Source organism: Gasterosteus aculeatus, chromosome 9 (assembly GCF_964276395.1).
Source record: "Gasterosteus aculeatus chromosome 9, fGasAcu3.hap1.1, whole genome shotgun sequence".
Classification (NCBI taxonomy): domain Eukaryota; kingdom Metazoa; phylum Chordata; class Actinopteri; order Perciformes; family Gasterosteidae; genus Gasterosteus; species Gasterosteus aculeatus.
In genome coordinates this window covers 5099372-5122056 of record NC_135696.1, presented here as the reverse complement: position 1 = coordinate 5122056, position 22685 = coordinate 5099372, and the positions used below count along the sequence as shown (strand labels likewise).

At 46.8% G+C, this 22685-nt stretch overlaps 1 protein-coding gene across 4 annotated transcripts in view; it reads right to left on the bottom strand.

Annotated features, from left to right (window-relative positions):
- The window catches only part of rab11fip4b (RAB11 family interacting protein 4 (class II) b), a 42503-nt gene that overhangs the window by 12448 nt on the left and 7370 nt on the right, over positions 1-22685 (bottom strand). For 2 of the 4 annotated variants that reach the window (XM_040186687.2, XM_040186688.2), the window contains exons 1-3: positions 11697-12226; positions 4081-4328; positions 3661-3837 (exon numbers count right to left, since the gene is read on the bottom strand). In XM_040186687.2, coding sequence (XP_040042621.1) covers positions 3661-3837; positions 4081-4298 — 395 coding nt within the window. In that variant the 5' untranslated portion in view covers positions 4299-4328; positions 11697-12226. Of the gene's footprint in view, positions 1-3660; positions 3838-4080; positions 4329-11696; positions 12227-22685 lie in introns of those variants that run through there. The other 2 variants (XM_078080246.1, XM_078080245.1) reach the window with 1 other exon arrangement.

The following is a 22685-nucleotide window of genomic DNA, read 5'->3' as shown; positions in this document are numbered from 1 at the left end:
CCTCTGGAGGGGGCTGTTGAGGCTGCTACTCTTGACGGCAGGCTGCTGGCCAGGATCACCAGCCGAACCGAGCCCGTTAAGCTATTTATTTCAGGTAACCACCAGGAAGAGATCAGCCTGTTAATTATTTCCTCCCCTAAGATTCCGATCGTTCTAGGACTTACGTGGTTGGTTAAACACAATCCGGTAATCGACTGGCCAGAGGCTAGGATAACCAACTGGAGTAAGTTTTGTCATGCTCATTGCCTGCGGTCTGCAAGTCCGAGACTAGAGAACAGCCAGGGATCCACCCAATGCGCGGCTGACTTATCCCTCGTCCCCACTGACTACCATGACCTGGGGGAGGTTTTCAGTAAGAATCGGGCCTCATCACTTCCACCTCACCGCCCGTACGACTGCGCGATTGAATTAAAGTCTGGTTCCACGTTCCCCAGTAGTCGTCTGTACAGCATCTCTAAACCGGAACGGGTAGCCATGGAGAAATACATTAAGGAGTCGCTCGCCGCCGAGCTCATCCGTCCCTCTTCGTCTCCATTGGGAGCAGGTTTTTTTTTTGTCACCAAGAAGGACGGTTCCCTCCGGCCATGTATTGACTATCGCGGTTTAAACGAGATAACCATCAAGAATAAGTATCCGTTACCACTCATGAACGAGGCCTTTGATGCACTTCAAGGGTCCACAATCTTCACTAAGTTAGACTTGCGTAATGCGTACCACTTGGTGAGAATTCGTAAGGGAGACGAGTGGTTGACAGGATTTAACACACCGTTGGGGCATTTTGAATATCAAGTCATGCCGTTTGGATTGACTAATGCCCCAGCGGTATTTCAGGGGCTGGTTAACGACGTGCTCAGAGACATGTTGGGACGTTTCGTATTTGTGTATCTTGATGACATCCTCATATTTTCTAGAGACCCCACCGAACACATTCAACATGTCCGCCTGGTGCTACAACGTCTCCTGGAGAACAAATTATATGCCAAAGCGGAGAAATGTGAATTTCATGCCGACACTGTTTCATTCCTGGGCTACGTCATTTCTGAGGGACAGGTGAGGATGGATCCAGCTAAGGTGGAGGCAGTACTTGGATGGCCTAGGCCCGACACGAGAAAGCAACTTCAGAGGTTCTTAGGGTTTGCTAACTTTTACCGACGGTTTATTCGGGATTACAGTGGTGTCGCCGCTCCCCTTACTGCACTTACCTCCTGTAGCAAACCCTACGTGTGGACCCCAGAAGCAGAGGGGGCGTTTGGGGAACTCAAGAGGCGGTTCACGTCTGCTCCCATCCTTGCCCAACCTGATCCGTGCCGGCAGTTTGTTGTCGAGGTGGATGCCTCTGACGTGGGACTGGGAGCGGTGTTATCCCAACGCACCGCGACGGACGGTAAGCTCCACCCCTGTGCTTACTTGTCGCGTCGGTTGTCCCCGGCCGAGCGCAATTACGATGTGGGCAACCGTGAGCTACTGGCCGTCAAGGTCGCCCTAGAGGAATGGCGTCATTGGTTGGAGGGTGCGGAACTACCGTTTGTGGTTTGGACAGATCACAGGAATCTCGAGTACATCCGGTCAGCGAAACGCCTCAACTCACGTCAAGCCAGGTGGGCCCTGTTTTTTGGACGTTTTTCCTTCTCCCTGACTTACAGACCTGGATCACGTAACACCAAACCAGACGCCCTATCTAGAGTGTTTTCCAGAGAGGAGGAGGGGCGAGAGCCGGACACCATCGTCCCCAAACACTGCTTGGTCGGGGCAGCCCTGTGGAGAATAGAAGACGAGGTAACCTCTGCCCTCAGAGTCAACCCGGGGCCAGGTAATGGGCCTCCGGGCCGGCTATTTGTGCCAGATAATGTGAGAACTAATGTCCTGCAGTGGGCTCATGGCTCAAGGCTGACGTGCCATCCCGGAGTGGCTCGGACCATGGCATTTCTAAGGAGACGGTTCTGGTGGCCAACCATGGCTGACGACACAAAGGGATACGTCGCAGCTTGCCAAGTGTGCGCACAAAATAAGGTATCTAATAGACCTAGCGTCGGATTTTTACGCCCCCTGCCCATACCACGACGCCCATGGTCTCATTTGGCACTGGACTTCGTGACCGGACTACCCCCGTCAGAAGGTAACACAGTTGTACTCACCGTGGTTGATCGTTTCAGCAAGTATGCCCATTTCGTTCCACTCCCCAAGCTCCCGTCAGCAAAGGAGACGGCCTCTATCCTTGTCAAGGAGGTGTTTCGCATACATGGGTTGCCTTGTGACCTGGTCTCGGACCGGGGGCCCCAATTTTCCTCGGCTGTCTGGAGAGCCTTCTGTAGGGCCATTGGGGCCACAGTCAGTCTGTGCTCGGGATACCATCCACAGACCAATGGTCAGGCAGAGAGAGCTAACCAGAAACTGGAGATATCTCTTCGATGTCTAGTGTCTGCTAATCCCGGGTCCTGGGCCTCCCAAATCTACTGGGCAGAATATGCGCACGACACCTTGCCCTCTTCCGCAACAGGTATGTCCCCTTTTCAATGTTTGTACGGCTATCAACCTCCCCTTTTCCCATCCCAGGAGAGAGACATCGCCGTGCCCTCCGTACACAGTCACATCCGTCGCTGTCACCGGACCTGGCATCGAGTCCGCGCGGCCTTGCTCCGCTCCTCTGAGCATTACCAACGGCATGCCAACCGCCACCGGACGGCCGCCCCGACCTACAAAGTAGGTGACAAGGTCTGGCTGTCCACTAAAGACCTTCCACTGAGGACGGAGTCTAGAAAACTGTCTCAGAGATTCATTGGCCCGTTCGTAATTGAAGGGGTCATCAACCCGGTTGCGGTCCGATTGAAGTTACCTAGGTCCCTTCGTGTTCACCCCACTTTCCACGTGTCCCGTCTTAAACCGGTCCTCCTCAGCCCCCTCCCCCGCGACCCCCCCCACCACGGATCATTGACGGTGCTCCGGCTTACACAGTGCGTAGGATTCTGGACTCCAGACGCCGGGGCCGGGGAACCCAATACCTAGTGGATTGGGAGGGTTTTGGTCCAGAGGAGCGGTGCTGGATTCCCCGCCGCCAGATCCTGGACGCCGTCATGGTGAGGGACTACCATCGCCGTCGGCCAGACAGGCCTGGTGGGGTGTCTGGAGACACCCGTCGGAGAGGGGGTACTGTCAGGTCGCCACCCTCAGGAGGCGTCGGTGTGTTGGCACCAACCAGCACTCGAGGGGGCCGGACGTCAGCACGGAGGTGAGAGCAGGGCCCAGCTGCGTCTCATCCACAATCACCCACCTGTTGCTGCCTTCCAATCAGGGGAGGTATTTACGAGCGGCCCCGAAGCCTCTTCCCCGCCGGATTGTTAGTCTTGTTTGTGAGTCAGACCGACAACTCAGGTCGAAGAAACAGCAAGAAGTCAGAGGCCGCTGTTCTAAAACTAACCAGTGTCCTGTCTTCCTCTTTTCACCCAGGCACCTGAACGGGCCGCATGGCCCACGCACCTCCCCGGGAATCCCGCTCACTGTTTTTCCCCCACCTCTGGAATCCGGGACCGCCGTCAACACCCCGTCACCTCCTAGTCCGGTGCCCCCTTTTCACGAATAAAATACATGGTGACTAACAAATCTGCGTTTGGGTCTTTTCCAGTGGAGGCAATACGTGACAGTTGACCACTTTTACACTCTTACCTGGAGGGAACGGACGAGCCGAGGTCGGAGCAGCCGTTCGCTCGAGTCTCGTCGTCCGGGCACGGGCTGCTTGCAGCGTAGTCCGGCTCCTCCCCTTGGCCGTAGTCCTCGAACTGCTCCTCGTTCAGCGACGCCGAGGACAGGTCAGAGGTCACCGAGACACTGGTCTGACCACACCTGAGGAAAGAGAAGGGGGCGATGTTATCCTTAGTTGTTTGAGGGAATACTTTCCCTCATAGCTTGATATGCTAAACAGGAAAAGAAAAAAGTAGCAGAGAGAAGACAAATATGAAGCTGAAGGAGTTTTATTTAAATATTCAGCCTGACTGAGAACTTTAGAGAGCCTGATGTTAATCAGGGCGATGGATATAATATAAAACAGATGCATGTCCCTGAACTGTGGACTGATTTAGAGCTTACTTCTCCCCAGGAAAAAAGAGATGCCCCAGTGCGTCTTCCTTGTCCTCAGGTCTGACCGGCCCGTCGGAGGTGTCCGAACCCTGGGTGCTTTCCACAGCACTGTCTCTGTCCGACTCCCTCTCCCTGCCCTCGTCTGCCGCCTCCTCCTCAGGACCCCCCACCTCCCCCGGGAACAGCTGGCACTCAGGGACAAGGTCAGGAGCGGGCCGCGTGCACATGATGACCGGAAGGCGCTCCTCCTCACCGACCTGAAGAACGATGGGAAGACGGGAGTCAGACACCGAACAACAGACACAGAAGGTAACTGGCAGTAAATGACAGAGCAGATAGTTCAGTTCAGAAAAAGAAAGAATGCTGTTATTGTCCATTATTTAGGTCAAAGAAGGAGGCAAGTAGGTAAGTGTTTGCTTCTGTCTTCTCCTTCTCCAGAATTTGTTTGAAGAATTTTTATTGAGGATTTGCATTTGTCAAAATGCATCAAAAAATAAACAATAAACAGAATACCATAACTGCATATAAGAAGTGGTAAGCGTGACGTCTTGTAATGTATCAGAAATATACAGCCGAAGTCCTTTGTTACACATTCAAGTAGTCCTTTTTCTGCAAGTTTTAACCCTTCTTTTAAGGTTGGTCCTCCCACTTAGTGAATTCCTTCACTGTGGGAATGCTCTTAACCTCACATTGGGAGTTTAGGGGGTGATGAAAAGGTGAGAGGGCGACAGGGCAAAGGTCACAGGTCCCACTCCGTCTAGTTTCACTCTCACACGGCTCAAATCTCAAACAGAACAAGGACTCAGCGTGACTGAACACTGAGGAGGAGAGCAGGCCAAGATGTAGTCAGAGAGGAACCGAACTGACTCTACACACTATTAAATCTGTCTCTCTCATACCTGGAGATTTACTGATGTACAAACATTAAACAGCCTATCTTCAATCCCATGCTTGGGGCTTGGGGTCGAACGCAAAGCTGAAGGCCACAAAAATAAACTTTAGATCTTGCTGGATTTACAGCAACAGGTGTGATAGAAACGTGTATGTATGTATAACAAAAGTAAAAATGATTTATCCACCTGGTCAAATAACAAAAGGTGATTTGGATTTGATTCTATCCTACAAATAAAAGGACAGAACTTTTAATTTCCTGGGTAGGAATGAATAGTGGAAATAAAAGGGAACGTCCAGGTCAAAATTGGTCTGCATATTGTATCTTTCTCTAGAAACTAGAAACAGTTTACATACAAGGAGGAGACCAAGAGAAATACTAAATGAATCTCATAAAAGGAGGGTATATTTAAAAGAAAATAAATAACCATACAAACATGCCGGTAATATTGCTTAATTCAAAACAATGAGTTTGTGAATGCAGATCTAGATGTAAATGAAGTTGGTCTTTGAGTAGGGAAAATAAAAATAAGGTCCCAAACCTTAGATCAGTAAATTACAAACATTACTGCAAAAATATGAATATCTGTTTAGAGATATCTGCTCATATTCCAATAATGTATTCATATTTGTTTACATCTCTATCCCACAACGCACCTCCCCCAACAAAAAAACCTCACACAAACCTGCATTCCTGTACAAGTGAATTAACAGAGAGGCAACGCGGGGTCCGTAGCCGAGTCACCACCGATAACACCAACGCAATATTACAGAAAAACCTGAACCAGCTCACACTTTGGGGACGTTGGACACCTGTTGTGTTTGTTTTGAGGAGCAGACAAGAGGAAGTTCGTCTCATACAGGATGCAGTAATGGCTGCAGAGCCAAGCTTCCCACTGCAGGCTGAAAAGGGGATTCTGCCTGTACTATACAATAGACAAGGCGTATGTTACACTGGTGCAATATGCAGAGTGGAGGTTGAATTTAATTATTATTTTGATTTGTCCTCTGTTTAGGTGAACACTCGAGGAGGAACGAAAGCATCATTCAGGCCGCCACTGAGCGATTTCCTGATAGCTACTTTGCATTCTGGTGAAAAGAGTAAAGAAGTGATAAAGGATGTAGGACCTGTGTGTGTGTGTGTGTTTACAGTACGACTCTCTGGTGGACTCTGTACTCGAGGACTTGCCATCACATGAGCCTACACGGTGTGTTGAGTTGGCAGGACGAGCCTTTCACTCTTTGGCCTTTTATCACCATGAATTGTTTGCTTAGGTTTTTAATAAACTCTGTTATGGATGTTTCATCGGTGGGTTTTCCCATCCAGTGAACTAATCTGAATCCATTCAGTGTTTGGTAGCACACCTTGTATATTACACCAACATCTATATGATATTTCAGAGTATTTGTTCTGCAGGGTGGTATATGTTATTTCAACACCATCCTTAAATCTATTCCACATCTTAAGATGATGACTTCTAATGGGTCGAAAAAGGGATTAAGAAGTTTCCCTGTTCAGCTTGGATCCACGCCTGTGTCCACCTATTATAAAGACAAAGAGGAAAAGAGCAGAAGCTCACAGAAAAAGCATCATTCTGCCCACCGTCAGCGCTGTTGCACTCTCTTTTGAAATATCTTTCAATAAAATAGGAAACTAGATTTCTGATCTCTCTGTGGGTCCGCTGCTGCAGGGTCTGACCTAGTTAAGATACAGACATTCTATCTTTTCCCTGCTTCGCTCTCCACCCTCCCAGGTGAGGCCAACGGCAGACGAGAACCAGAACATCTTTTTCCCGAGATGAGAAGGTGATACAACAACTACATCCGTAGGTTTGTGTGTGGATTCTCCCCCTCCAGGTGCCGGCTGCTTGGCTGAAGAAGCCAGTGGAGTCTGTCTGTGAGAAATCGCAGGCGGGACACCGGGAGCATCAGAGGGAAAAGGTCGGTAGCCCAGATTTGCAGGACAGAGTACAAAAGAGGCTCTAGCGCGGCCGGGCTCTGAGGGAAAGATCAATTATTTACACCCATTGCATCTGCAATAGAGATGAAAGCCGTGAGGAGGAAAGAGCGAGCGGGACGGGAAATGAAGAGGATAAATAAATGAGGGCCGGAGACATCTGAAACTAACGGCGAGCACCGTTGCAGTGCGCATCTGTCCAACACAACACAACACACCCGCCTCGGCGTGTGTCACAAGGGAGGAATAATCTGGCCGAGACGCGTTTTTTTTTTTCCAGGAGTGCATGGATGTTGATGGAGTTCATGCAACATGGATGACGACTAGAAATCACGCTGAGTCGTGAAGCTCGGAACCGTTGAGAAATGCATTTGTCATCCTGCGGTGGATGAGCAACGCGTGGGAGATAGCGGCGAAAAATGAGATGCAGTTTTTTGGGCGGGGGGGGAAGACACGTGGCTCATACTCACATACGAGGCATTGCAATGTTATTTCATCTGACGCGACGGCCAGTTAAGTCATGGAACCATCCAAACGCACAAGGCAAAATCCTCACAGACACACAGGCAGGATCGGTCAGTGTCTCATGAAGCCAGAAGGCTGGATGTGCTGTGTCGAATGTTGTAGAAACGATTCGTTTTCTTCATAGTTCATTGTGTTCCTTTTACCTTTATCGGTCCGGCATCTGTTCTTTAATATCGGAGGCAGAAAACAGCGTTTTGCCACTTACGCTCTCACGCAGAGACAGAGCGACATGACCTCATTTCTCAGTGAGAGGCTAATTAACGGGACGTCCCCGGCCAATCTAGAAGTCGCAGGAGGCCACAAGTCTTTATCGGGTCGGACCATTAAAAGTACATCCGCCTCTGCTCGCCACCCGTTAGTCCAGGGTGAGGGGTCAAGACGGGTTTAGTGCTGAACAAGCCACTAATCAGCCCTCCTGCCGCAGCGGAGAACTACGTGGACGACGATGAGTTTCGCACCCTGAACGTCTCATTCTATCAACAGGAGATTCACTCCTCTTTCAGATCTGATCGTGCTGTCTGTCGGTTTTTTTTCAAACTTTACAGAAATTCAAATCAATAGTGGACACAAAAGTGAAGATGGTCCGTGCTGCACTAAATCATCATAGCATTCGAATAGTTTAAAAGGGACAGACAAGTAAACACGGACGACAGCGATTGGATGAGCAGGCGCACGGACCGGCATCGACCGCATTGATCCACACCGATGAAGCTTTGATTTAGTGCAATTTAGCAGAAGAGGGCCTCCAGGGTGAGCTGGAGAGGGTCGCTCTAATAGGAAGGGGGGAACATAGAGGTGGGATTGCTGACAGGACGATAAAGAAGGGCAGCGGAGAGAGAACAGCGGCCTCTGTGCTTGTGTTTGTTCATTTCTTTCTCTCTTTCTTCCATTATCCTAAACCCGGAGCTCCTGGACTGCTGCCACCACAGAGATATTCACCGATAGAGTGAATTGCTCTGCTCAGATATTCAGCGTTGTTACCGTCGGGCCTCAGCCTCAAACCCCACCGGCTGGGGGCAAGAGGGCAAAAGAGGCTTCACAGAACCTTAAATGGTCGATCTGACTCACCAATGTGTACAAAAACAGCAGACATGACCAGCAAATTACACGATGCTAGACATTCGTTGAGCATTCCCTCTTCTCAGATTGGTTGTTATTCATATCTAAACTATTTTTTACTTTTGAACTTTTGTTTGGCTAATTGCTGACATTTCAACTATTTCCTAATATTTTCAAGTCAAATCACAGACTCATAGAAGGAGCGGACATAGCTATGTGACACCATCTTGGTATTATTGTTTGGCATTTCGGGCGTCGCTAGCTCGGTTTTTGACCATTTCTGTGTTGTTGTTTTGCAACCAGAGGTGACGTGAGAAGGTGGAGCTGAACATACAACCGAATAAGCCTTTAAAACCTTTTATGAACTGAAAACACACTGAGACAGAAAACCCAGGCAACACAGAGGTAGTCACCTGTCAATCACAAGGTGGCCCCCCCCCCTAAAGCATACTCAGCTAAATGGTCTATTTTAGTCCAAACGGATTATAATTTACTAAATGAACATTAGAATGTATTGAAGAAGAATTGCAACCAGAGATTGAGACCATGAACTCATGTTTACAATGTTTTCTGAGGTTACAAAATAATAATCTTATCAATCAATCAAGAACAAAATCAATAGTTAGTTGTCAACCCGAACGTTGACACGCTGCCCCTTCAGTTGTTCAGTGAGGCACACTCATTAGACTTTACACAAAGGGGAAGTAATGAGTCACATTTCTCTCCCGTTTCATAAAGTCAACATTGTGAAACACACACACACACACACACACACACACACACACACACACACACACACACACACACACACACACACACACACACACACACTAAGCACACTAAGCACACTAAGCACCCGAGACTTCCAGTAGTCAATTAAACCATCTCTTCCTCCCAGTGCTCATTCATCTCCAAGTCAGAACTTTGAGTCAAACATGAACACTGGGGCTTTCTGTAGTGCAGACACACACACACACACACACACACGCACACGCACACGCACACGCACACGCACACACACACACTAGTTTCCACCTGAGTCCAAACAGGTAGCTGCTTTATATTACCAGGAATGTTGCAGTGGACAAAGGACAGTGTAGGGAGGGACCAGAGCAGCACACTGAGCACGTTTCACGTTTCTCACCATGCAGAATTAAAAAAAGAATGTCCACTGTGTACAGCACCAGCACCAGTCAAACGTATATGAACCCCACGTTACCGCTGGCATATTGAGGTGTGATTTAGAGAAGTTGTCACACCAGGCAGGCAGGTGCATGTTGGGTTATTAGCCTGCAGTCTCTGTGCCAACCACGCGTCTTCATACCAAAACAAGGCAGGCCGCTTTAACCCTCAGAAGTCAACCCAAGGTTGTGACTCAATGGAGCTGCTGATAATGATTACAGGCAGAGAAAAAAATACTTTATTTTCAAGGTGCACGACTCAAGCATAGCTGCAGGGACCCTCCCTCACGTTTGGTCCTCAGCCCATGTGTGTTGTGTCCAGCGTACGGACCGTCCTCCCCGTGTCATCAAACTCACGTCCGGGGAAAAGAAAAGAAAGTCTTTGTCTTTCTCCTAAGTGCCTGTTTGTCAGCCTTCCTGCTGTCAGCCGCTGAATGGGGGCATTTCAGTGGCGGTTAGGGGCAGACCCCTCAGCAGGTGGTCCGACTTGGCCTCTTTTCACCCGTTGCTTGAGCCGTTGCTTAAGCCATTGTCTTTTGCGCTTTGGAACAATAACTACTTTAAATATTTTTCCCAAAATATGAAAAAAAACAAGTATGAGAAGTTCGGAGACAAAAAAAGGCTTGAGAAAAATGTGAGCGTGTTATAGATAATCCTTGGTTTTGTCCAGAGATTACTCTTCCCTCTCTCTCAGTACCAATGTGATGTTATATGTGACATCATAGAAAGGAGTGACTGTTCTAAACTCATGCAGATTAGCCTCCATTCAGCCTGCGCGGCTCAGCACTGCATGCTAATCTAGTTATTCTAGTCCTGGTGCACACACGGTGCAACGTCAAAGACGTGCCGCTTCTCGTTAAAGGGAAACGTGATCAAACAATTGTGAAACAAAAAAACCCAGCTAAAATTACATTAACGTAATCAAAGTGTTTTCTTTCTAAAAGAGAAAAGGGTGTTTCCTGCTCGGATGAAGACGAGTGAATCTCGTTGTGTTATGTCACAGACCAGGAGCATTCAAAACCACGAACGTCTGACGTTACCTGTTGCCATTAAAATCTTCACAAACAAAAGCCACCGTGCCATTCTATTTATGGATCACCGGACGGATATCACAACGGACAATATGGATCACTTATGTTGTCAACAGCGCCTTGTTTATTTAGATCTTCTGAATTCTGAAGATGATCTCGATATCGCACACCTCTCTACTTTAATTGTTTAGGTAAAACTGTAATATTATTTTCTTCCAGGCAGCTAATCAAGTATCTTCAAATACATGAAGTCAATCCTCAGCCCTGTTGTACACCCACTCTGCTTTCAGTGTGGCCGCTTCCAAACACAACTGGATTTTTTCGGGAAAAACTTCTCTTCTTTCTCCAAATTATGGTCTAAATAAAATTTTTAAAAAGCGATAACTCGATTCAGACTGAATATTTACAGTGAGGATGTTAAAAACACATGACGGGAGGAATCATAACATCCCACGCTATCTTCTATTCCAGTGCCAAACATCATTCTCCCATTGGTCCTGTCAGACAGAAACTACTCCTCTATGAGCCGCTTCTACCCGCCCGGCCTGCACACGCCTTCTGTCTCGCTCGCCCTCCTTTATCGCCTCCTTGCAGCCACCGATGCTTTTTCTCCAATTGAGCCCATTGCGAACCGCGGGCGCTCGAAAGAGAGAGAGAGAGGAAGTGATGGGGAGAGTAGACGGGGGACGAGGGGGGAGACAACACGAAGGGACAGACAGACTGTGTGCCAGGGGTCAACACACACACACACACACACACACACACACACGCTCATCTGAAGGGGGGGGGGGCAACGGACCCTGCACAGCCGCAGAACTCCCCCCCCTGCACGTATAAACTACCCCTGCTTTCCTAAATGTCACGCCTGTCTCTAACTACAACCCTCAGGTTCCTCCTGATGGAGTCCCTGTTTTGTTCTCGCTCTGTCATGTGATCAGCCCGCTTGCCTCCAGCTGGCTGCGTGCAGTGTGCTCCGCTTACCCCGTCCACTAGTGAGGGGAGTCCATGGTCAGCAGTCCCCCTCTTCACGCGTCCACTGAAGTCATCCACTGTTCACCGGGGGCAAAGTCCGCTGCCTCCGCTCACACGCAAACGCACACACACACACAGCGCACACACCTGCACGCACGCGCAGGTGTTCCCTTGAGAGGCCAGTAGAGCTGGGATAGTCCAAAGGGTGAGTCCTTGTTAGTGGTTCAGTCCAAAGTAGAGAGGCAGAGGAGCAGATGTACCGTTCCCTTTAAAAACACTGCACCGGCTGTCTGGTGTCTCACACGCACTCACACACACACACACACACACACACAAACACACACACTCACACAAGCCCAGACTCTGCACCTCACACTCTTTCCCTTCCTCGCTGACTGCGTTCGCCGGCCGACTCGCGTTCACACAGTGAGAGCTTAGATTCAGGCAACAGTTGTTGAATTCACGGCCGCTCCCTCCCCTCGCCAACAAGGTTGCTTAGCAACTGGCTTCTGTGGGCGGGGCTTGCAGGAGTCCTCACATTGCAGCACAGGCTGCTCACAGGCTGCCGCCTACTCAGGCTATATTTGCATGTCAAGGCCGGCCCGCCTCAGTGTGTGAGTCTCTGCTGTGTGGAAGAGGCCAGTGCCTGTGTGGGCTGGGGGGGGGTCTTCAGTGATGCAGCAGATTCCACAAGATGAGTAAAAAAGAAAAGGTGGTTGGTCACAATGGGAAGAGGAAGAAGGGGGGAGGAAGCATTAGAGAGAAGGGGGTGAGGTGGGGGAAGAGCAGCTGGAGGTTAGTTTAGTTTGTTCCTTGTTCACCCTTATAGGGGGTCTGGCTCTATCAATATAGTTAAGGGCTGAAATAGTAAATGAATCAATTAGTATGTTATTGAATTGAAACTCTTGGTTCTGAAGTTTTGGACTGTTAATACGGAAATAAAACAGGCATTTTAATTTGGTATTTGGTCAACGTATACATGTCATTATGGGCTTTGAAAAAATGTGAAAAACATACTTTTATGGTCAATAAAATCCATCCAAAAGTGTCTTAAAGTGAATAAACAGGAAGCTGGCTGATTCTTTACAAATACAATGTGTTGTATTGATGTACTAATGTAATTTATGTGTCTGCATATTTATAAGAGTTGATAATTACTTTTCCATACAATACAAAATCCCTCTCAACCAGGCTTCTTGAAAGCAAAAGTATTTCTGCCACGCGAAACTTTTAATTCTACCGCACCAGTTTCCACATTTCTAAATCATCTCTCAGAACATCAGGTCCTCGAGGCCTCGAGCCTTCAATCTATTCCTCAAAGAGTCTTCAGCTTTAAGCTTTAAAGAAATGTGCTCTCTGTGATGTTTACCATCGTTCCGTTCTCAGCTCTTATCTCAGCTCAGCAGGGCGTTTCAATCATTGTCCGGGCTTTTCCTCCTCACGTGTATCTCAAATTGCTCCCACTCTAGTCAGAGCTACGGAGAACAACTCGGAGAGAGCCATGGCTTCTAGAGGCGTCTGTCCCCAGTGGGAAGCTGGACGTGGCTCCACCATCACACGCCAACACCACAGATGAGGAGGACGGAGTGCGGTGGTGTTGAGCGCTAATTAGACGACGCCGTCAGCGCCATTTAGCGACCTGTGAATCTGCGTCTATGCGTTTTTCACAAGGACAACGGGATGACCTGGTTTCGGCTGTGCTGCACAAAGCGAAACACGCGCTCATGGATTCATTCGTCTGAATCTATTATATGTCTGTTTGTCTTCACGTAGTTCCGTGAGTTCCTTTGTACACACTCTAAAGACGTGATGACAAACCGGCTTATATTTCACTGGGAATCGTTTCTCAAATATGTGCATCATTGTCTCTCTGAGAGGTCGTCATCGGGGGACGTCCCTGCCTTCCATATTCCTGCTGTCCTACTTAAATTCGGTGGACTTCTTCCCCGCGCTGTGGAGACATAAATCACACACGGTGCTGCCATCACAACGAATCCCCTCGAGCCTCTGTGCCACTTGAAATAAATAACACAATTTTTGTTTTGTTTTTCACCGCCGGCTATTTTTGTGCTTTTCAACTTTTGCCTGTATATATATATATATATATATATATATATATATATATATATTAGGGGTGTAACGATTCATTCACTGAATTGATTAATTGATTTATATTCCTGCGATCTGTGCTCCGCAAATCGGCATTCGGGACGACATATATCGATTACAAATCGATTGAAATGGTACATAATCGATTGTATCAATACTTGGAAACTGCACATTGGATTTAAGTACAAAAACTGTATAGATGTGTGTTTGTTTGTTTGTTTGTTTTTTAGCACTTTAGATACGTTAAACGTTACTCGATTCAGTCTGCCTGTCTGTGACGTCATCAGTGCGCAGCGGCAGCCGCGCGAAACTCTGAACAACAATAAAACACATCGTGGAGGAGACGGCTGCGAGCGAGACATTTACAAACCAACTTATCGATCCAACGTGTGGAAACATTTTGGCTTTTGCAAACACGGAGGTGTTCTAAATAAGTCGGTCGCTGTTTGTAGAATATGTAGAAGCCAAATAAAAAAACACGGAAACACGATGAATCTTTCCGGCCATCTACTAAGGCGCCGTGGGATTAAACAACGCCGACAGTCAGGCACCTCTAGCAGCGTTACTGCTGCAGCAGCAGCAGAAGGTAACTCCAGCTCTGCAGACACCTCAGGCCTCGCCAGCACCAAACTCAACATCACAGTAACAATTACCAAGTTTATCTGTAAAGACATGAGACCCTACAATGTGGTTGAAAATCCGGGGTTCTGTGAATTGATCCAAACATTTAGTTTAGTTTACATTGAAAATGGCACTTGATTCAAATAAAAGGTTAATACATTTGCCATTAATTGTTGTTTGCTTGTTTATAATATCCATAATTAATTTAAACCTGATTTCCTTACAAGAAACAACAGCGATCTCGGAAACTTTGCCTGCACTGTCCAGTAAAGTTACTGAATCGATTTCAAGTCACTGAATCGAATTGAATCGTTCTAAATTAACCCAGATCGTCCATGAATTGAATCGGCAACCATGAATCGCGAATCGAATTCGAATCGTTACACTCCTAATATATTTTTCCATTAGGCTAGAGGAGGAGGAAAGGGGTCCGTCTCTCTCTCCAAGTAACTCTCTCTATTTTAAAAGATTTTGGCGACAGAACAACCAATGGCCAGCTTCTATTTGTTTATGTGCAATTTGTTAGAGGGTTGGCCCCTTTCCCCCTTTTTTTCAAAGGAGCCATTTACAATTCCATTCATGTCTACCTGCCTCATTCAGGCGGAGACGCTGAGTTATGGGCCGAGGGCCTGAGGTCTCTTTGCACTTTCACAAAGTGTTATCACAGTCGAGTCAACCATGTTCAGAGAGGGGACATTATCGCCTCATAGGAGGTAGCAAAGAGAGAAAGACGGCGGCTGAGGAATCTGCATGAAACTCCTCATAGGTGAATGGAGACGGGGCCAAAGCAAACTCAAACACATATGTAGTAGTAATAATACCAGATCAAAGCAATTACATGTATAAGTGTTTGTGGCTGAAACAGCGCTTTGGGATTCTCAACCAGCTGCTGGGATCCACAATGCAGCAAGACATTACATGATGGTATAATTCGAATCTTTGCTTAGTCGGACTATGCTATCTTTCGGGGCAAGTGCTATTATCCCAATATACATGGCAGTGAATAAATCGAACCAATGTCATATCCGATACGATAGGTGGCGCTGTTTTCATTACAACTAGTTGTGATACAGCCATTTCCGCTTGACCGCTTCACCACTACCAACAACAACAACATCAACATTACGGGAAAGATGGCGAACGGAGAGAAAGGTGAAGCTACAACCCTCTACTATTTTTGCATGATGTTAATAGGAGTACAGCGAATGCGAATGGCGCTATTGGCTGATTTGATAACGGAGAGAAGACGCCGTCGGGATCTCAAGCATGTGCAAAGACGCAAAGTCCAGTTCCTTATCCGATTCACCGTTACATGCTGCAATAGTCGAACTATCAACTGGATCGGATCGAGTTATCCAGGGGTGTTAATCGGATCGTAGTCGGACCGCACATAGTCGGACAAAGATGTTTACATGAAACGGATAATTCGATTTCAGTCCGACTATCCCAGTTATTCGAATCCATGTAACCACGCTGAATGATACCACCAACCAACTGCCGACGTGGCTGCAGCGAATGGCGAAAATTCAATTCATTCAAACAAGCATTTGAGTGCTTTACCTGCAACAAGTAGGCCACGTTTGAGGCCATCGGGTCTCACAGGGCACAATTGGTAACAGTACGTAATATGAAATGTGGCACTTCAGATGCAATAATTGGCGTTGTGCAGGGTCGGATTTTGGAGTATATGAGCTCTGACAACATGCAAGTGCCAACAGCACAACTTTGTGCGATTGGTTATAATGACAATGTAGGCGAGATGGGAGGAGCAGGGTTCAGTTGGAGTGTGAGCGAGCCACGGATTGAAAAGTCTGAAGTCTTGAGACGTACAGGCAGACGTAACTGAAAATGTGCAAGGTGACTTTAGGAAATGGAGACTATGAATATTTTAGTTTCACTGAATCGGGAGGCAATGTGCACATGTCCTCTATCAACAACCACAGAGAGATATAAAACTGTAGACAGTGATATTCGCACAGATGTACTGCAGTTAACACATGCCCCCATTGTTAAACATCTCCAGCTGTTTATTCAGCATATACATATTCATAATCTTAACACGACCAAGTTGCATAATGCCCAAAAGTCACAGCTACTCAAAGCCAGAACGGACAGATCTGACAGAGCACTCCATGGGGTCCCCGGCAATACACCCACCAATAGCAAGTAGATCGGAGGAGCACGCCTTGCTTCATAGTTAGATATGACTTTTCATTGAGCACACGCCCCACACTTTACTACTTGTTTACCCTTCTGTTTATACGCTAAACTAAATTTTGCCTCTTGATGCATACATGATAATAAAGTTGAATCTAATCCAACCTGATCACAACATAATTGCGAGCATGAATAGTGCAGTATTCAATGGACCTCTATGCCGTGTTACTATCCGCTAGTGTAGATAGTAATAATAACAACATATATTGTTTCGGAAATATGAGCAACAAACACAACAAAAAGGGGTTGATCAGCTTTCATAGAACTGTAGTTCAAATGGAATAGAAGCAGCAACGTATCCAGTAACTCAGGATGTTTTAAAGAAATGCTGCGGGTGAAATATGTAAAGAATGAGCCTTACTTCCTACAGCGGGACATGTCTAACCTTTTATTCTCTACATGGCTGCAACATGAGTGAAACCAGGCTACTGGGTTAATGTTGCCTGCAGGGAGCCCCCCCCCCCCACATTGTTTGGGGGAGGGGGGATCCATTACGGTTCATATGGTGAGAAAACATCTGTTCATGGAAGGAAACAATGTACTCTGACACGTTTATGAAACAAAACGCTACAATACACCCATCAAGAGAGGAGGGTACGCACTTTAGACAGATGTGCAAACACACCCGCGGAAGTCATCAAGGTACAAAAGCTTGTTTAACAGACAGACAGACAAAAATGTTTCCTTTCTTTGCTTTGTATTCAAATGTAAGTGTGACTTTTAGTTACGTTAATTTACCCTTGGCTTTAAGACAAGACTTCACATCAACACTGTGGTATTTCCCAATCGGCATGCGGGTAGGGCTGACATAATGACTCCATTATGTACAAAGTAATTATGAGTCCATACGCCTCACAATTGTTTTGTCTATTTAGGCCATTATGAGCCAATGCATTGCTCTGGTATGGTGATTGTCTGCTGTGTTAAAGAGAGCACAAAATGATTAGTTGTGACCAACACACTCTGTCGGTGTGCTGAGCAGAACCCGGCTAACGTCTGACTGACAGCAGATCAAAGGGCGGTGATCGATACGCAGCCTGGCACATCCATCTATCAAATCGCCCCTAGACGCGGTGACGGAGGTGACGGGAGGGATCAATGAGGAAGTGAGGAAGACAAAGTCTGATAAGGAGCAAACGGGAAGGGGAGAGGGGGTAAAAAAACACAAGATTTGTGTTTGAAAAGTCACAGCAACACCTAATAGTCTTCAACCAGTGCATTAGCAGCTCGGGGAGGATAAAGGAGAAGTGTGAGAGAACTTCTGCAGAATGTTCGGGGGTTTAATGGAGGTTTTACTTACTTTGTTTGTTTGTGTGCGCTGAACCAAAACAGCGCAACCAGACAATGGCTGCTAATTAGGCCTGACGGACAGCAGGGAAACACTGAGCCGGGGAAGGACTTATTGACTGAGGTCATGCCACATGAACACACTCTGCAGAGAGATGAATGATCGCCAGACCTTTTCTCCTCACTGGACACTTTAAAGTCTTCTGTAATCATGAATGAAGGCTGCTGTGGTGCTTCACAGCGGTTGCTGTTTTGTATTCTTTTTTGTGTCTGGTTCCAGTTGCACAGCGAGCCGTGTTGTGGCTGTTTAAAGCACGGTGAACATTCACACCGAATACGCCTCCTTCTTTCAGTCACTCTCTTGTTTGCCTGGAAAAAGGATTGAGCGAGCTGTGCGTTATGACACTGTGGAGGACTCAGGTTTTTGGTGGTGAAACACCTGTTGAAACAAGCGTTAAACTTCTTTTTATGGCTGCAACACAACCGCTCGTGTGGAGGCAACATCGATGTGTGAAATCGCCTGGTAGGTTGCTACATGTGTTGCTCCTGCGTCTGCCTTCTAACTGCGGCAACAAGTCTTTGCTGGACAAAATGTCCCAGTGCAAAAAACTAAAACTCTGAGGAATTTGTTCATTATCATTTCCAGGAGGGGAAATGGGAACTGTGTGCGCTTGGGAATCAGTGTGCACCTCCGTGTCTGTCCATTGCTAAATTTGCATTTTGCAGCCAAAACTTGCATAATTATATATTTTGGGGGACCAATTGCGCTGAAATTGACTCACAATTTCTCAAAACGACCAAACTACAAATACACACCTTGCTGAGTGTATCGCTGGAGAGCCGAGTAACTACGTTTTTTGTTTAGATGCTGTGACGCGTCTGTTAAGTCTTTGGCCTGCATACATCCCGGCCTCAGAACAAATACATCCAGGACTTTCGGGCTCTATCAAACACTCCAGCCGTCGTCGTTGCAGATCAAAAATATTTTTGTCTACAATGCTCGCAGTCACAACTTGTCCTCCCCTGATTGGTCACTTCCTTATCACATGAACCTCGTCCTGGAAGATCCAAAACAGCTTTAAATATCGACCGACTACCAGGTCAATTCGACTGGGACAACTGATCCCAGGTGCTGCTGACACAGCTCTCTTTACCAGCAGCTGTTGTGCTGTTAAAAGTCAGCATTTTTGCTGAGGAATCGGCTGTTTTTGGAGCCATGAGGGAGCTGCATGTCCATGTTATCAGTCATAGTGAACAGACATCTGAAGTCATGGTTTGCGACTCTGAGGAGGCCAACGGACACAAAACAGAGAACTTTATATTGCCTTTTTTCTTCTTTACGACCAAAGGTCACAAATAAAATGTAATCGAACAAGAGCAGCAATTGCAAGAACCGACGTGTTTGCCAAATTTATCAGCCTGTTGTCTAGTGAACTGTAAGTGTTCATTTTAAAGTAACTTTGATGTGTGCGAGAGAGTTATAGAGACAGAGAGAAAATAAAACGTTACACAAAAAATGAACATGAGCATCTTTAGCATAAAGCATGACCTGTCATTATTAAAGACTACTACATTACTCCGTCGTATTAAAAAAAAAGGGGAAGCCAATCTACTTCCCTTTTCTCCGGCAATGCACGGCCATCTTACACGAAGAGTCACGTCATATTCGTTTTCAGGCCCTGCTTGTGTGGATGGAGATCATTTTGAATTTGATGCCACATGCCTGGACTCAGGTTTTTATAGAAAACATGAGTTTGCATGTAGCGTCCCTTCGAGGTGTGTGGCCCTAGAGATCATTTTCACTCAGTTTGGGGAATCAACTCACAGGTGTGATGCAATGCCATAACTCACCACGTGTGTTTACTTGTGATGTTTATGGAAGAGGGGAGAAAGCGAGAGAGAAGGGAGAGAGACGGAGGAAGCGTTGATCCAGAACCGACCTCTTGTGACAGTTTCTCTATTCAGTCCGCACATCACAGGACAATCAGCAACCTAATTAAACAAATAGAACGAATAGAAGAGAAAAAGAGAGAGAGACAGATGAAAGACGAGGGGAAAAATAGAGAAAGTGATGCTGGAGGGAGAAAAAATTATGTGTGGACTGATTGAAGGCTAGTGAGAAAAACAAAGGAGGATATGAGGCTCAAAGAAACAAAAAGAGCCCCAAAGAGAAAGAGAGAGAGAGGATCTAAGGAGCTGGTGGAGAAAATCCATGATGTCATCGGGAAAGGCCCAAATAAAACATGAGCAGCAGAGTAGAAATAAAGCAAAGTAAGAAAATGGAAAGTGAGACGATAACCATTTTAGTGTGGAGGGGTCTACACACATGACAAACGCTGGCTCACATTCGGGGGGGCTACAGTGCTGCTGCAAGCAATTCCGTTTAGCAGGGACAGGGACACTGATCACGGCTAACGGGACGGACGGACACACAGCAGAGCTTTACCCGGACCTCCAGCGCTGGTCAGTAGAGAGTGACAGCAAGTTAAGACGGCGAGAGAGTAGGACAGAGCGGGATGTTTTAATCTCCAACGACCCCAGAGATCCTGTGGCGGCCTGATTCCCTGTGTGACCTTGCGATGCCAGGAGTAGAGCATAAACTAAGAAATAATAAAGGGTAAAACAGACACTGACAAAAGGACTTGTGAATGTGTCCTGTTGGTCACAGTGATTCAGCTGTCTGACACTTCGATCAACGCCATCATCCAGATTCGGTCCGTCAGGCACAGTGCAGTCTCTGCCATTGTTGTGATAGCCCGCTAAATACAACGCACACTCACATCAGCTTTGATGATGTGTTTGAGTGTGCATGCACTGATGAGTACTGGCCGTGTGTTTTGGTTTCTCTGTATAGAGATGAAGATTTATTTATATATCTTTGGTCTAAAGTTTGCAAGATTGCAGATGATCGGCATGCACGGTGTTCTGCTGAGTACCGTGACATCTTCGTCCTCAGTCTTTCCAGGAGGGACACAAGTTGGCACGCTGTCTGCACTCAACACTAAACGACGATACGAGGGAAAGACAGACGAGTTTGCACCAATGCACCAAGTCAAATTCCTTGTGTAATATGTGTAACATATGTGGCAATAAATGGCTTCTGATTCTGAGGTAATGAAGTGAAGTTGGAAGTGATGTCACTTGAGTCCAGCGAGTCCTGCAGATTAAATGTTTACATTACAAGTTATTTAGCTGACGCATTTATCCAAAGTGACTTACATTACATTTTTAACCCATGGCTTTTTACATTTTTTTGCCCGGGGAGTAAATAGGGGCTAGGTGTCTTGCTCAGGGACACTTCATCATGGGACATGGGGCACCCAGGACTTGAACCACCAACCTTGCGGTTCGCAGCGCACCCTCTCTACCCCTGCACCATGATGACCCCACTTTAAAGAAGTCTTTAGTCCACAACGTCTAGAACAACATGTTCTGATGTGATGCCCCTTCCAAAAGGGTTCAAAATAGGATTTGTTGTTACACCAACGTTGCGATTTTGGTTTGATACTACTAGGTTTTGTGAGCCTCATTGCTATGATTACAACAATAACATGGGGTCAGGGTTAGAAAATGAGGTGGGCGAGGTCGTTCTTGCTCTGTCACAGCGTCACCCGGCTTCCTTCTTTGATCCCGTCATTAGTCATTACACATAAGTCATTTGTAGGTAAAAAAAAACCTTCCTGCGAGGACTGTCTTGTTCCTCATTTTAAAAACACAGATATTTGCTTGCCTCAGCAACAAGACGCAGCTCAAACCACTGTTTTTTTTAAATCTTAGCTGAGGTTCGGTCATGCTCTATTTCATTTAAGAGTGTACAATACAACTCCATTCTCTCCAGATCTGTTTGACATTGCAAACTAAAATACAGTACTACTCATTCAAAGTATGATGTAATGAGGAGGTAGTGTGCTCCGGCTGCAAAGTTTGAACGAGATTGAGACGTGAGGTTTACTCGCATGGTGCAGTAGTGCAATAGACTGTGCACAGAAGCAAATGCAGGTATGCTAGTGAGTGGATGAGTGTAAAAGCTCGTGCTTCATGCTCTCCACCCAGATGCTCCTGGCAGGAGGCGACCTGGGTCCACCAACAGACGGTCAACACACACACACACACACACACACACACACACACACACACACACACACACACACACACACACACACACACACACACACACACAGGGATATGAAGAGAAAGTCAAAGCTCAAAGTCAGGGTAAAGTCACGTAAACTTACACTACAACTATTTATACGGGCTGAATTACACATTTGGAGCATCTCTACGGTTGAGGGATCGACACCAAGATGCTGTGAACAGCTGAGCAGCTAATGGTGACAAACCACAGTGAAAACAGCTCTGCCTTTACTCTTGCAGTTAGTTGTTGGCGTCTTCGTCGGGACTGAATTTAAAGGAGGAGCGGCAGAAATAATTTCCACTGAACCTCCTTCTTTGGCCTCCTCTCAGACCTGCCTCGTTCATCACATTAGTTTCAGCTCGCTCTCGTATTCTAATTCATCTCACAATGCTGCCTCCAGCTCAAAAAGTGGCGCATTGCAATATTCTCAAATCAGCGACATGAATGTTGCAATAAAAAGATTTTAAACACTTTCAGTGGAGTTTGTAAGCCGATAGACATGGCGGCTCATGGAAGAACCCAGCGACGCAGGCGCTCCATCAACAAGGCCATCAAATGCCGATGAAAAGCAACATCCATCACAAAGTCGAAGGGTTTCTTCTGGTGCTCTGAAATCGGTCTTTTGGAGA